Here is a 14,800-nt window from a genome sequence, read left to right as displayed (position 1 = left end):
ATGGCCTAGTTTTGCACTTGTGAATACATTTATGAATCCTCACTCTGTTCCCACAGCCTTTGTTTTTGCTTCTGTGGTTCTGAACTGATAGATGAAGTCTTTAGGTCCACATCACATTACCTGTCAGTTTAGACCAAGTCTCTCTAGCACTCCACAGCTTTTCTGGTAGCACAGTTTTGCTGGAACCATGTGATGATTACTCCTGTTAAGCTTGTAAATGAGATGGTAAATAGGTGTACAAAACATGTAAACAGAGAGGAAAATTATGAAAATTGGTGCAAATAGAGGTGAAGTTATGAATTAAAAATTCTTCCTTATTTACCTTTTTACTATTTTTACTGTGTAGGTTCTAAATGTTGTGTATTAAACTTAATAAATGTCATAAAATTGAAAACATGTATTTGTTTATGAGCTGTTTTGAGTATGAAAAAATACAGATTTTCCAGTATCTGTTGAACTATTTTCTTGTCTCATTTTAGGGAAAATGTATTACCCCGTCTCACTATAAAGACGTTGTTGATGAACGGTCTATCATCAAAATATGCGGTTATCCTCTGTGTCAAAATAAACTGGAAAATGTAAGCTGCTTTTTATTCATGCTGTTATCTTCAGAATCTGTTAATATTTTTTATTCTCATGCATTTTCTCTTTAAATTTAAACTTACAATATTAAATGTAGATTAAAATACTGTTAAGTGTGATCACAGAATCACAATTAAGTGTGATGGGCCAGGCATCGTATCAGTCCATTTCAGTGTAATCATTCTGAAGTCAAAGGTAACTTTTGATATTTTATGTATGTTCCTCTCTGGGTTTGTCCATGTAGTGGTGAGGGTCTCTGGCAATACAGTCTCTCGTGTGTATGAATAGATACAGATTAAAGAAGGACCTGTCTGGAATTGCCTAGCGCTTATACATGAGTAGGGTTCCTACCATGGCAGCTCCATTGTTTTATGTTCAGCACTGGCTCTCTTGTCCTCTACTGGTAGCGAGATGTAAATGATTAAAGTTAAGTTGCCATTCTTGCATCTGAGACGAGATATCAAAAGAACCAAGAAGGAAGGTGATTGTAGTATGCAGCTCAATTAAAATGGAATGTATTGTTTCTAATGGAATGGAATGTATTGCACGTATTAAAGTACGAGTTAAAAATGAAGTTTTCTGTAAAGTCATGATGGAAGTAACAGCCTTGCTGATGGAAGTAACAGCCTTGCTGATGGAAGCTTGTTGTTTTAGGTGCCAAAACAGAAGTACAGGATTTCAACAAAAACCAACAGAGTTTATGATATCACCGAAAGAAAGGTATGGTAATAAGCCTGTCTCTAAAATGTATTTAATAATGCCTCTACATCAGAAATGCATTTTATGGCAGGATTCATACAGAGGCTTGGTTCAGAGCCAGTCTGGTTGTTATGGTAATAATTTTCATGAACCATTACAGTATGAAGGGGTTTGTGCATTTCGGTTTCTAGGTGCTCTCTTTGGAAAGACAAAAACTTGCTTTTTCTAAATTTAAACATAGGTTGGAAAGTTTTACTTGGATAGCGGTTTCCTTGTGGTATACCTGATCTGTTAAAGACATCTGCAGAGAGGTGTTCTCTGTTTTGCTCCAGAGCAATCAGTAAGCTTTGGTAGGGTAAAAGCATACATACTTTTTCATTCACTTTTTGAGGACTTTCTTAACATAAAACCTGTCTATTCACAAAGTCTGATTTTTTTTCTTTAACCATATTCATGCATGGCTGAGTAAAAGCCGCCTTTGCCTCCTCACAGGGTATGCAGTCACCTACAGGTGCTTCTGTGCTAAGTTGTAGAACCCAACGCTGGTTTGCTTCTCAATATGTAATAAAAGTGCAAAAAGCAGGCAAGTGGGTGAAAAAAGAAGCAGCTTAAAGTGGCTCGTGGGGATGGGCTAGAGCTGTTTGACAGGTTTGGTTTCTCAGGTGAATTACAAAACTGGTCACAGTCTTAAAAAGAGATGTGAATTGGTACTTAAATTTTGCAGGCATAAAAAATGACTTTTGTACCTTTTCATGAGTATTAAAGTTGTCTTTAATCATATTTTAATCATGTCTTTAGTCACATTTTTCTTGCTTTTTCTCTCATTTCCAGTGCTTTTGCAGTAACTTTTGCTATAAAGCATCTAAATATTTTGAAGCTCAAATTTCCAAAAGTCCAGTATGGATGCGAGAAGAGGAGGAGTAAGTATGACCTTATACATTTATTGCTTCTTTTGAAAGTATTTTCTTATCCAAGCTGCAATGCTAATTAATGAGCTGCAGTGCACAGAAACGATTAGGCTGAAGCAGTTGTAACTGTTGTTAATATGTTAACTTAGCACGGTGTTCTTTTAAAAAATGTTGTTGCCGTATTGTTCACAATGATTCACATGACTCTGTGCTGTTCATGACTAGTCAAGGAGATATGACCATGCTAGCTTAAGAGGGCAGACAAGTCATAAATAATAGTCAACTTCCATTAACTTTAAGATGGACTTATTAGGATTGGATTTCCTAGTTTAGGAAACATGGACTTGTGAATAATGAATTGAGCCAATGGGTGTCACTGTTTAACAATAAATACTTACCTAGAGACTGTTCCTAGTTGTGGTTCCTAGAGTTTCTGGAAACCTCTGAACTCCATTTTCTTAAAGTAGTATGACTTGATAGCATAATTTTTAGTGAAGTAAAATTTAAATAAGTAAAGATACCCTGAACATTCATAAATTTTTGCTTTAATTTGGAGCATTTTCTTATAAACGGCCCAAGATTGTTGTTACTATAGGAACTTCATGACCTGTCAGGATCTTGGCATGTTTACTTTGTTGAAGAGGAGACCAAAGGGTGATCTGAAAGTAGTCTACAACTTGAAAAAAGTTACAAAGATTACAGAACCAAACTGTTCTTGGTTGATGGCAGAAACCTTAGTAAGGGGTGATATCCACAAAGTATTATATGGATGATTCAGGTTGGACACGGGGAAAAAGATTGTGCTAAGGTTATGTTGGAATGAAAGAGGATAGTTGGCAGTGTTTGAAATCTCCATCTTTGAAGGTTTTTGAGATTTAAACTTCATGAATTTTTGGCTGGACTAATCTAGTGCTGGTGGCAATTGCATTGCAAGCAGGAGGTCGGACTAGAGGCCTCCAGAGGTCCTTTCTGAGAAATGTGTGTGACCTGCTGGTTCTGTTCCATGTTGTTCAACAGATCAGTGTCGTGCTGCAGGTGCAAGTCCTGCTCTGTGAACACATATGTGTAAACTTGTTATTACTAACCCTTCTTTGAACAGAGGGTGTTGGACTAGGAGATCCTCAGACGTCCTTCCAACCTCAACTATGTATTTTATGTTTTAATGTGTATTTCTAGAGCACTGATTTAGCAGGGAAATCTTCATTCTTTATCTTTTTTTTCAGGCCACCAGACATAGAGCTGCTGAAGGAGGGACGGAGGTACATGGAACAATAATTTTTTTGGTTATACACACTTACGGTTAGAAATATTATATCAGGTGAAAGGGGAACCTTTGATTTCCTGTATTACAGACAAAACCTTGTTAGAGCATACACAAAGCATCATTTGTATTGTTTAGTTTTCTCCTTTGTGATTCTAAAGCAGCATGTTTGGTCTGTATGATTTAGTGTTCAGCTGCTCTTGGCCTGTGTGTCTTAATTGAGCCTGCTGAAATCTGAAACAAATACACTGTTTGCACTTTGCATATTTTATGCCATCTATTCTTTATAAAGCAAATGGTTCCAATTATATGCGATGAAAGCTTCTGTACTTCTAAATCTAAAATGTCTACATCAGCTAAAATGAAATCGTGCTATTCTGTCATCATCTCTGCACCTTGCTGTGTGTTGTGACTTCTTGTTTATTTTCTTTTGCAGCTTGCAGCCGTTAGGTGGCAAACTCACATACACTAAAACCAGCTTTGCTGTCCCCCTGATTTTAGCAAATCATATTCATACATATGTTAATATGCCTATCTTCATTTAAAAATTGCTCTATTCACCATGTGGAGTCTGATGTTATTATGTTATCTTTAATAATATCTTATTTACTGTTCTTTTCTAACTGTCAGTATGCAACTGATAATTCACTTCTCTAAACAGTGTCTGAACTTGTCATCTTGGTTGCAGAATGTTACAACTCTTTGAATTCTAGAAGACTTTTAGAAGAGCAGCCCTGATTCTTAAAGCAAAAAAATACACTTCTATTATAAGGGAAAAATACTTTATTTATCTTTCTTATACAAGAATGAAAAGCTTTTACAGATAATACCCATTTCTTATTTCACTGATATCTTGTGTTTTCTGTTACAGTGGACCATCTGGAGAAGAGGTGAAAATACGTGATGAAGTAATTAAAGTTTCTGACATTGAAAATCCTAGGATATCTTCAAATCCGTCTGAATTTGGTTCTCATGACACAGCCAATGGCAGCGGTAGTGACAGCGAACAAGAGTTTGTTTCTTCTGTCCTGCCAGGAAGCCAGTCCCATTCAGATGATGTTGCACAGCAGTTGCACAGAAGCAGCATACTCGGAAAGCAACGTGATCCAAAAGGCCATTCCAGCCCTAAAACAGAAGATGCAGATGTGGTAGAAGCCACTGAACGACTATCTAATTGTAAATTAGATGCTCAGGAAAAAGTGTATGCTGGCTCTGTTCATAATAAAATAACTGCAATGCCTTCAAAAAGTACTTCTCTGGGAAAATCAAGTGCTTCAGAAAACTATGAAAACACCTGTAGTGGCTCACAGGTAGTTTTTCTAGGTGTGAGTAAAAGAGGGGCCGAACATCTTAAAAGAATTCTAGCTAACTCAAAAGAACATAACAAATCAGAACTGAGGAATCCAGTGAATTCCAAATGCAGTTTATTAGAAGTGCTTAAACAAACACTTAAGGAATGGAGAACTGAGGAAACTATGAAATTTCTCTATGGCCCAAACTACGCTTCTTTATGCTTATTAGAACGAGTGTCATCTGCCAAGCAGGAGAATGAAGAACTTGATGAGGATGACTTGGATGCAGCTGATGATCCTGACACTGCTGCTGTAGAGCTGTCTGAGAACAGTTTGAACTATTCACTGCCTTTCACGAGCCCAGGAGGAATAGTTAAGCCTGTGCCTAGTTATGAAAAGCTAAAAGAAGAAACAGAGTTCCTAGAACTCCGAGTGAGGGAGTTCTATAAAGGAAAGTGCGTCTTGGCAGAAGAGGCAGCAACTCAGGCACAAGCAGAGGAACATCCAAGCAAAGACCAAGTAAGTGTCTGATGAAGTAGTGCCGAGGCTGAATAAAGCTTGCCTTCAAAGAATAGCTCTTTGTTTCTGTCATCTTAAGTGGCTACGACCAAGGTAACATCAAGCTATTGATGTAAAATAGTAAAAGGAGGGGTGGATGGGTGGAGTCATAACAATCCCCTAAGGTTGAGGAATCATTTCTTAGGTAGGCAAGAGTTACTTTGACTGTCTGGGATACGTTCAGTTCTGAGAGCTGCTTTTCAGTTTATGAAGCATGAAGGTAAGGGAAGTTTGCTTAGATGAAACAATCTGTAAGACAGAGCAGACTTTGGGTGGGGAGGGAACAGGTTTGGGGTTTTTTTGCCCTCCCCTGTGATTCATTAATGATTCATTAATGAAATCTTTAATGATTTTTTTGCCTTTTATTGATGGCAGGGCATATTTGAGATTGGTTTCCTTTTTCTCTTGAGTAAGACTAGACCACTGACTTTACTTATTATTAAAGTTCTCTGAGTTGCCACCTGCTGATTTGTTTGGATATGTTGCTGCAATCCAGACAGTTGGGAAAAACACCTCAGGAGGATTTGCAGACCACAAAGTAGAGTGGTTTGAGGTTTTACCCTTTCCGGGTCAGGCAGACCAGCTGACAGCAGCCAGGTCTTGTCACTGCTGTAGAGCCAGCATGGTGACTCAGCTAGAGGGGTTGTGCAGTTTGTACTGGCAGGTGAAGTCACTTTTGTATTTAAAGGCCAAGGGTGGTATTAGCATCAGAGGCTGATTTTCTTAACTCTGCTTCTTGTAAAACAAAGCTTTTCCATTGCTGCTTGGAACAATTTTACCCTGACTTAAGTTTGAAAGGAATTTACCTTAGTTGAGTTAAAGTATCTAGCATAGGGAAGGAGAAAAGTAGGTAAGCTGCACCCTGTACGTTGTGTTAGGTCAAGCAAACTTCTGTCCATTTAGAAATTACTGATTGGGAATTTTTTTTTTATTCAGAGTTAAGTTTTCTTATGTTTAAACATTTATTGATAAGCTGTAACTATATTGATGCATTGACTTTAATGAAATACTAGGTTATAGATGTTAGATTTTTGTCTAATACAGGAGGAGCAACAGGAAGATCTCACCTTCCCACTTGTCGATTCAAATGCACAAATGCAGATTAGAAAGCGAATTGTCCTTGAAAAACTGAGAAAAGCGTAAGTATCCTTCCCTTTGGTAAGTACCAAGCTGAAGTTCGTTCTCATTCATCATTATTTTCAGAAACAAACACGCTGTGCAAGGACATTTTTGGCATTTCTGGGTGGCCTTAGACATAACTTAAACCCATTATTGCCCTAAAGAACTTGTTTATTTCTGAGAGAGTTGTGGGCAGTACAGTTGCAGGTGCCAGTCTGCGCAGCCTGCTGAGCTGGATGTCAGAATCTCACTGCTAAGGTGTTCTCTAGGTGGAACCCATCCCTTCCTACAGGCATTGGAGCTTACAGGTGACAGCATTCCAGGCTGGCATAACAGCACGTTCTCACTTTTCAGTAGTTGGCAGAAGTCAATGCAATTGTGCCATTACATTGAAAATGTCTGGTTTTTGGATCAAGTGTTTGTATAACACATGGAGCTTAAAGTCATAGAATTGTGAAGTTAATAGAGTATGCATGTAGACCTGTATTGACACATGCACACTGAACTAGAGCTGCTTACTTTTGAGAACAAGCTGTTGTAAAGTGAAGGTGTTGCTCCAGCATCACTCTGAGGAATCTGAAATGTAAATTCCAGGCCTGATCTGCTGCACAAGTGTCAATCTCTTTCTTTTTATGAACTTGATGAGCTTTGGTGAAAGTCCTACTTGAAAAGAGAGAGAGAGGGAAATGCGTATTGACCAGGGTCTGTTGCCTTCTAGATTGCCTGCAGTTCTGGGCCCTCTTCAGATTGCTCCAGGTGATGTTTACACAGAGCTGAAAAATCTTGTCAAAACCTTCCGGTGAGTATGGGTCTTTATTTAGAGATCCTTCTTTATTGATTAATTAAACGTGCTGTTGAATGGTGTGTGATTTGGGCACAAAGAGGGCCCCACTGCAGATTTGCCCGTTCCTGGCTGTGTGTTCATGTAGGTAATGTCACATTCCCTGTGGACTAACAAGTCAGCCCTTTCCCTACTCCTGGCGGTGGCTGGGTCACCAGGAGTATTTGTAGATGTTTAAAAACTAGGCCAGTGGTCTCTGGAGGATGGTGGTGAGTCTTTTAAAGGTTCTGCTACCTCGTCACCTCCTATTAAGCCTGAGTTTCTGAGATCTGTCGCTTTCTTTTGCTCCAGCTCCCTACAGCCTGGGTAAATGTTTTTAATGTGGGTAATAATTGTTACCACTAACTTCTACATCCAGGAAGAAGGCAAGGTTTGACCTGTCCTTGATATCAAGGTCAAGTAGCTCTGCTGGACACTTTATCACCACAGATGAAGCTTCCGCTTCAGTCCAAAGCACTAAAGACTGTATTTGGAAACACTGGTCTGAAAAAGGAGGGGAAACAGAGTGGTGGTGATTTCTCTGAATGCTTTTAAGCTTTCTTTAGGACACACCTCTCATCATTTGGGCCTGGATCACATCCCACATCTTGAAGTACTGGCATGAAAAGGAGTAGCCATAGTTGCTAACTCTGTGTGCGTGACACATTGAAAGCAAACTCTACCCATATCCTGATGATTTCTCTGATGCCTGGAAGGGCACCACTAAACACAGATCTCTCTGTGTGGGTTTTCCTACTGTGGACAATTCTCTCTTCCTTTCTGGTGACTGTGCATTATCTTTTATTTAAAAGAATTGTTAGTGCTTGAACTTGGTTCTGTAATTGCAGTCTTTCAAGTTGTGGTTGAACTTGTATTTTAATGCCTCCGAAACCAGGGAAGATACTACTGACAGTGATGGTAAAAATAATACAAAACGTACAGTAAATAGGAGAGCACTAAAAACCTTTGGGCCCTTTCACCTTCTTGCGTTTCTGATCTGGAAGGGTCTGTGCATACACAAAAGCCAGCTCATGGATGTGAAGATGAAGGCATAGGTTTGAATCTCCAGTTCTTTACATAGGTTGAAATTTCCTTACTACGAGTATTCTCTCTCATTTTAGGTTGAGTACTTTGGTAGGAGGGATCAATTTGAAGTGTTATTTCTGTTGGCAGGGCATAGAAATTTAAACATTACCTTCTTTTTTAATACTGTTAAAATGCTTAATGACTGTGGCGAGAGCACTGACAAATGCTGGTGCTCTTTCCTATTTTAGCACTGGAAATATTTTAGGCTGAAGAAGGTAGGGGATAAAACACAGGGCTGTCGTAGAGCTTAGCTGAAGAAGGGTAAAGAGCATGTGGTGAACTGAGCAGCAACAATTTTCAGCTCCATTGGTTTTTAAAGGAACACTTGCAGTTCAGCCTCCTTTGGGCAACATTTTATTTAATCACCACTGCTGGGAAACACACTAGAGGAATCTCAGGAGGCATTTTAGAATGGTTAGAGCTCTTCCCAAACAGAGTCCCTCAGTGCCTGTAAGCTTTTGTTACGAAAACTGAGATGTCAAATAATTCTCCAGCGTGTGCAAAGGTGCTTTGTTAAAAGATCAAGTGAAAATTAGCTATTTATATACAGATTGGGGTAAAATCATAATGTTTGTGAATGTGTTACTGGGCTTTTTAAGCATGGTATTTCGTATTGAAAATAGATTTTCTTCTGTATTGTATGGTTGCAAGTATTTTAATTCTTTTCATGGACCTTATCATTGACATTGAACTCGATGAATACTTTCCTGAAAATGCGTTCAAGACTTTTAATTATAGCTTTGTCTTGTTTCTGAGACAATATTTTAGCTTTTAAATATGTATGGTGAGTGTATGTTATCTAGTGTACACACTCACTTATAGGCTTTTACCTATTACCCTCGTTGAGTGCAATTTTAGGTTCTGGGTTTCAAGTCAATCAACAACACTTCATCATAGGCAAGGTTCTTCATGGAAATGTGAAAGTACTGGGACATTAATGACCCTTTTGCAAGTAAATGGGCTTCTCTTGAAGAGAGCCTGAAGTTACAGCAGAAACTCATTTTTGCTGCTTGTCATCAAACTAAATTATACTACAGTACATGAATGTGTTGCTCTCTTTCAGGGGTAGAGAAGCTGTCTTTTATGGTTAAATTGGTCTAATTGAAGTCTAAAGACACCAAATCTGTGCTTCAGTATTTGCCTGTGCTGACCTGGGTTAGCTAAACTTTGCTCATTATAGTGCAAGTTTTTTAAAATTATAGATAGGACCCCTAAATTCCCAGTTTCATGTCCTGATCCTATGAAGTCAGCTTGCTGCCTTGCAGAATAGGCACACGGCCAAACTAACTGGTCAGAGGCATGAACTGGAGTTACGTGTGCCTACACCTGGGAACCTGGATATGCAAACAAAAGGGGTGCGTTGTTTGCCGAGATGCTGATGACTTTAATTTGCAACAATGAGAAACTGTAAACTGAAAGGAAGATAGAAAATCTCCATTCAAGGCCTATTTTTCTCTTTTCCTCACAGTGTAGGAACATGTTTTGAAAAGCTGCAAATTGTTTTCTTTCTCTGGGTAGGTGAAGGAGAATTTAGCCAAACTCCAAGAGAAAATGTTTCACTGCAAAATTCAAATCACGTACACAAAGTTCTGTAGAGTTTTAATATTTCCGCACTGTATGTTTGACAGAAATCCAGTGACCTCTCTTTCGAGGACTGTTCTGAGTAGCAGTTTTTGCTAGAGGCAAGACAAAGAATTAATGAACCATTTCTACAGAGGACTTGCATTTCCTGTTTTGTGAGAGCTCTGCTCTTCAGAGGCCTTGGTGTTGACACACAGCTTGTTTTGGCAAGTGGCTGCCCTTCCACTGCTCCTTGTTATTTAAGGCTTCACACCTGTAGGTTGCCAGCTCTAGTCTGATCTGCCCAAAATGGTATTTTCAGCTGCACAAGTGCTTCAGGACGGGTTTGCACTGAAAGGTTACTGTGTGGAAGCCTGACTTGACTGTTCATCCAGTCCGGTGACAGCAGGACATCAGGAGATCCATATTGCTGTATCCCGCTGGTTATCTGTGTCTTTTGGCTGTTTCCTTCATAAATAGCATATTGATGGCCATGACCAGTGTTAGACCTTGCCAATCAATACTAACATTGAATGGGAGTTAATTGACACACATAACTGCATCTCTCCGTTTGTGTATGAGAACGACACCTTCCCGTGCTCTGATCAATAGTGACTGGGTGTAGAGTACTGAAATAAAGCTGCTTTCTTTATCTGACAGAGTTTTCCCAGGTGGTTCGGAGCTGTCTCTTCCATTGTGTCTTGTCAGGGCAGATTAACTGGAATGTTACATATGAATTGCTTGTCAGGATGATTCCATCAGGCATTTCTGCAGTGTTTATCACTGTCATCAGCGTTGAGTCAAGACGCTCAGCCTTTGTTTTGTCTCTTGTTCTGTAGCCAGAAAGATGTAACAGTTTGCCAGGTACAAGCTTTGTTGCCAGCTAACACTGTTACCTGTTTCAAATACTAATTGGGAAACATGGATCTCTTAATAGCAAAAAAACCTGCATTTGCTGGAACTATGGGTTCTGGTTTGATGTGACAATTCCTGTGCATGTAGTACAAAACATTACTTTTCCTTCATCCTTTAACAAAACCCAGGTTGAGATACTGTTTGAGTAATCAGTGCTTCAAAATCTTATTTTGGTTGAAAGACTTGGAGATTTGAGGAGTAAAATAGGACAACATTGCTTTAAGCATTACTTTCTTTAAATAAAAATTAATTTTTAATATCTTTCTGAAATGAGGAAATACAAAATGGCCCTATAAAAGATCTTATAACTGCATTTTTAATGACCATTTTGAATCTACTTTGGGGACAGTAATTAACAGAATCTGAATTTGAATGGTGGGAAGTACAAATAAGTTTGGTTTTCCACTTTTTGGGGGTACCTATATATTGGCCCAAAGAAATAAAAGAATTAAAAATACCCAATCTTAACTGGGGAAGAGAACTCTGGCTTTGAATTTATTGCCAGGTATTCCCTTTTAAGCAGCCTCCCTGCTTCACAAGTGCCTGTAGAGGAGGGTATGAATGACAGGGCAGCTTCACTATGGAGTTGGATTTACACGGGGCTGCGTGGAAAGGAAGCTGGGAGCCAGAAGGAAGCGAGCATAGGGAGGCACTGGCCCCTCGGTATCTCTGCTGATGAAGTTAAGCACGTGAGCATTTTTGGGTGCCCACAAAGCCACAGCTTTGGGTGTAGCTCCAACTTTTCCATGAAATTGCTTGTCTTGAACATTGTGGGTCTCATCTAATTCTCATGAAATTGTTTTGAGGTACATTAACATTTGACTTAAAGCAGATCTGTCTTATTACGAAGTTCAGCCAAAAGAGGCAGCAGGTGTAAAACACAGCAGGGCTTTTGTTGAGCACCCCTGTGGTTTCTGATCCACACCTCATTTTCTTGCTCTTCCATCTGCACTGGCACCCATTGCATGAGTTGGAATTCTGGGGTTCCATTTTAAAACCAGGAATCAGCAGAGGATTGTCTCCAGCATCTTATAAAATCCCGTCTGTTTCCACGGCATTAGCTTTTGCAGCAAATCTGGTTCTGCAGCCAACAGGGGAAAACTCGTGTCAAAGGCCCTTCTTCTCAGGAACACCCAAGCTGTTCTGGGGAATTTCCCAGCAGGTGCTAGAGAGCTGCGCCCTGGCGGCAGCCGGTGCTATTGGTGAGCTGATTCAAAGGATGAGCTTCTGTTCAGTCTTCACCATCTCACTTTCATAAAGGACAGAGACACGCTGGGAATTCTGCAATTCCTCTGTTACAGGATAAGGTGAAGGAGAAGCCTGCAAGCTGGTGAATTGCTCAGGTGCAACTGTAATTGCTCCATAGTAACTCAGTGTATTCAGCCTTTTAATGGTAGACTTAAATCAGAATTTGACATATAAAGTCTGTTACTTTCACTCTGAAATGTTCTGATTTTCGTTGTTGCTGTTTTTCAGGTTAACAAACAGAAATATTATTCACAAGATGCCTGAATGGACTCTCATTGCAATAGTTTTGTTATCAGTGTAAGTAACCTTTAATGTCAAATAATCTCATATTCAACTGTCTTTTCTAGCCTGTTGAGATGACCTCATTTTCAGATAAAAGGAGGGAAAGATTTCTTTATCTGGGAAATCAACAAAATATTTTTTCATGTAAATGAACTAAATTCTCTTGACAAAATAGAATCATCCCGCTTGCAACGACACGTTAACAATGGACAAACTTCATGTTAAGTTAAAAAAAAGAAAAGTTAAGAGTTAGGAGTTTTTGGAGAGGGATGATGGAGTGGAGGAGGAGTACAATTCACTCCTCCGTTTGCCACAGACAAACGTTCTTCTCTCTGGCAGCAGAATGAAATGATGTGCATGTTGTATTATTTGGATTTGGCATAACTTCTGATTTCTTATTTTACTTCTAATTTCTTAAGAAATTTCACTTTCACAGTAAAAGTCAAATGATTTCCATAAAGGTATGGTGTGCTTCTAAGTATGTTTGTTTGGATATTCTGCCAAACCTCTGTGAGAGGGTAAAGATTTTTTAGCAAGTCCCGAGTTTCTGAAAGGAATTCTGGGACCCAATATTTTATTTTATGTGAGGATTAGCTCTGTTGCTTAAGATCTTGGTACTACTGTGCCTGCAGTCCTCCTTGCCAGTGTTCTACTTGCTATAGAGTTACATTCTCTCCATAGGTTTTCTGATTTTATCACAATGTCTTTCAGTGAACCTTACACAGAGGCATTGTCTGTAAAAGCTCGAGTCATATGCATCGAGTAACTTCCTTGATTCATATTTCCCAAATTCATTTCTGAAGTTAAAGATACAAACGTTGCAGTGTGTAAAACAGGCAGTTCTCTCACCAGTTCCTATTAAACATTTAACACGAGTTCACCTTTTAAGAAATCACCAGTGGTTTCACGCAGTGTCAGGCCCTGCCTTTCAGCCGGGTTAAACCACCCAGCAATCTTTGTGTCTTGCACATTACGAGATTGCGAAAATCATATTCCAGAGACCGTTTATTACTGCGCTGCTGCTGCTGCTTCTGGGCTTCCTGGGTCACTGGAGCCTGTCGGACAGAAGTACTTACAGGCATTCCCAGGTCAAGAAGTGTGGTGGGCCAGCCTCGTAGCGCCCCAGCTCTGCATTTCCTTTCCTTGATATTGCTGCAGTCTGACACATTGTGCCAGTGTTGCTGTCCCAAGGAAGACTGTACCGGCAGGCATTAGAGTAGGCTTCAGCGAGCCTTGCATCTGTGTCACCCAGCCAGATACCGCTCAAATGATTCATTAAATCAGAACACAGAAAGTAACTTTACTTGAATGCCTTGGCATGAATTTTTTATTAACTATAAGAACAAATCTTTTGTCATTTTTACTATATATTCTTATGGTTGAATTGGTAATTTGTGAAACAGATCTTATCAATTTTTCAAGTAGTTTCTGTATATTTAAGGAAATGGTGACTCTTGGTGGGAAGTTAAAATATGTTGCTGCTCTCAGCGTATGGTGAGGTTTAAATGTTTACATACCTAATGACTGCTTTATGATTGCTTTAAAATGTTATACAAGTAGAGGCAGGCTTGGTAGCAATTGGGATGAGCAGAGAACCACATCTCTTTTACTTTTGCTTTGTAAGGGTCCGCCCCTAAACAAATGAATTCTATTTGATCCTAAAACAGAGCAGATTTTCTTTCTGATATTATTCTAGTGAAATCATGAATAAAACTCCTGTTGACTTCAGCTTATTCTAAGGTTCTCGCAAGTTCATGATCTTCCGCTTTTGAAGAACTTCTCCCAGCCCCCTCTTAGGAGGGGATGGGGAAGAATATAGGTTGGGTAGGATGGGTGTTAAGGTTGCTCTGAGGAGATAATGAGCATTGCACCATTTCTGGGAAGATTAAAGCAGTGCATTTAATTCTTTGGTAATTCTAATAGAACTTAAATATTGAGTGGAAGCCAGAAGCATGCAGGCAAAGGCTGTTGCAGAGGTGGGCAGCCCCTCGCAGGCAGGTCCTCAGGTTGTGGCCCTTTCTCACCTCCTGTGGTTTGCCAGGGAATCTGTCGTGTCTTATTGAAGTTGCTCAGAAAGGGAATTACACTCTGTGAAGTCTTCTGCAGCTTTCCCTTAGCTGTGCAGAGACATGATGCCCATTGCAGCAGATGTAACATCATTTAGGTCACAGAGCTGTGTGGGCCTGAGTCAGAGTGACTCTTTACTGGCTTCTGTCTCTGGAAGAGGAGGACCTTTTCAGAACACGTATACACAGGTCTTAACCTGGTCCCAGACGCAGGGTGGCCATTTTAATCCAAACACTAAACAGTGCAGGGGCATAAGCAACACCCTGGAGGATGGTAATGCCTTCCTCTTTCCAGGAGGATGAAAGACCAGGTTACAGGTGCCCTGAGGTGCAGGAGGTGTAAGAGCAGAGACTACAGAAGGCAGAGCGAGCATGGGCTTTCAGTGTGTACCTCAAGAGAAGCT

General features: G+C 39.8%; 1 protein-coding gene across 1 annotated transcript in view; it reads left to right on the top strand.

The window, feature by feature from the left end:
• The window catches only part of RPAP2 (RNA polymerase II associated protein 2), a 31,212-nt gene that overhangs the window by 2,820 nt on the left and 13,592 nt on the right, over window positions 1-14,800 (top strand). The window contains exons 4-11 of the mRNA XM_069862766.1: window positions 480-578; window positions 1,237-1,302; window positions 2,113-2,201; window positions 3,413-3,448; window positions 4,322-5,261; window positions 6,345-6,439; window positions 7,138-7,218; window positions 12,277-12,345. Coding sequence (XP_069718867.1) covers window positions 480-578; window positions 1,237-1,302; window positions 2,113-2,201; window positions 3,413-3,448; window positions 4,322-5,261; window positions 6,345-6,439; window positions 7,138-7,218; window positions 12,277-12,345 — 1,475 coding nt within the window. The remainder of the gene's footprint in view (window positions 1-479; window positions 579-1,236; window positions 1,303-2,112; window positions 2,202-3,412; window positions 3,449-4,321; window positions 5,262-6,344; window positions 6,440-7,137; window positions 7,219-12,276; window positions 12,346-14,800) is intronic.

The sequence above is a fragment of the Phaenicophaeus curvirostris genome, chromosome 8 (assembly GCF_032191515.1).
Source record: "Phaenicophaeus curvirostris isolate KB17595 chromosome 8, BPBGC_Pcur_1.0, whole genome shotgun sequence".
NCBI lineage: Eukaryota > Metazoa > Chordata > Aves > Cuculiformes > Cuculidae > Phaenicophaeus > Phaenicophaeus curvirostris.
Note: the sequence above shows the minus strand (reverse complement) of the source record. Positions and strands in the feature narration are given on the sequence as shown.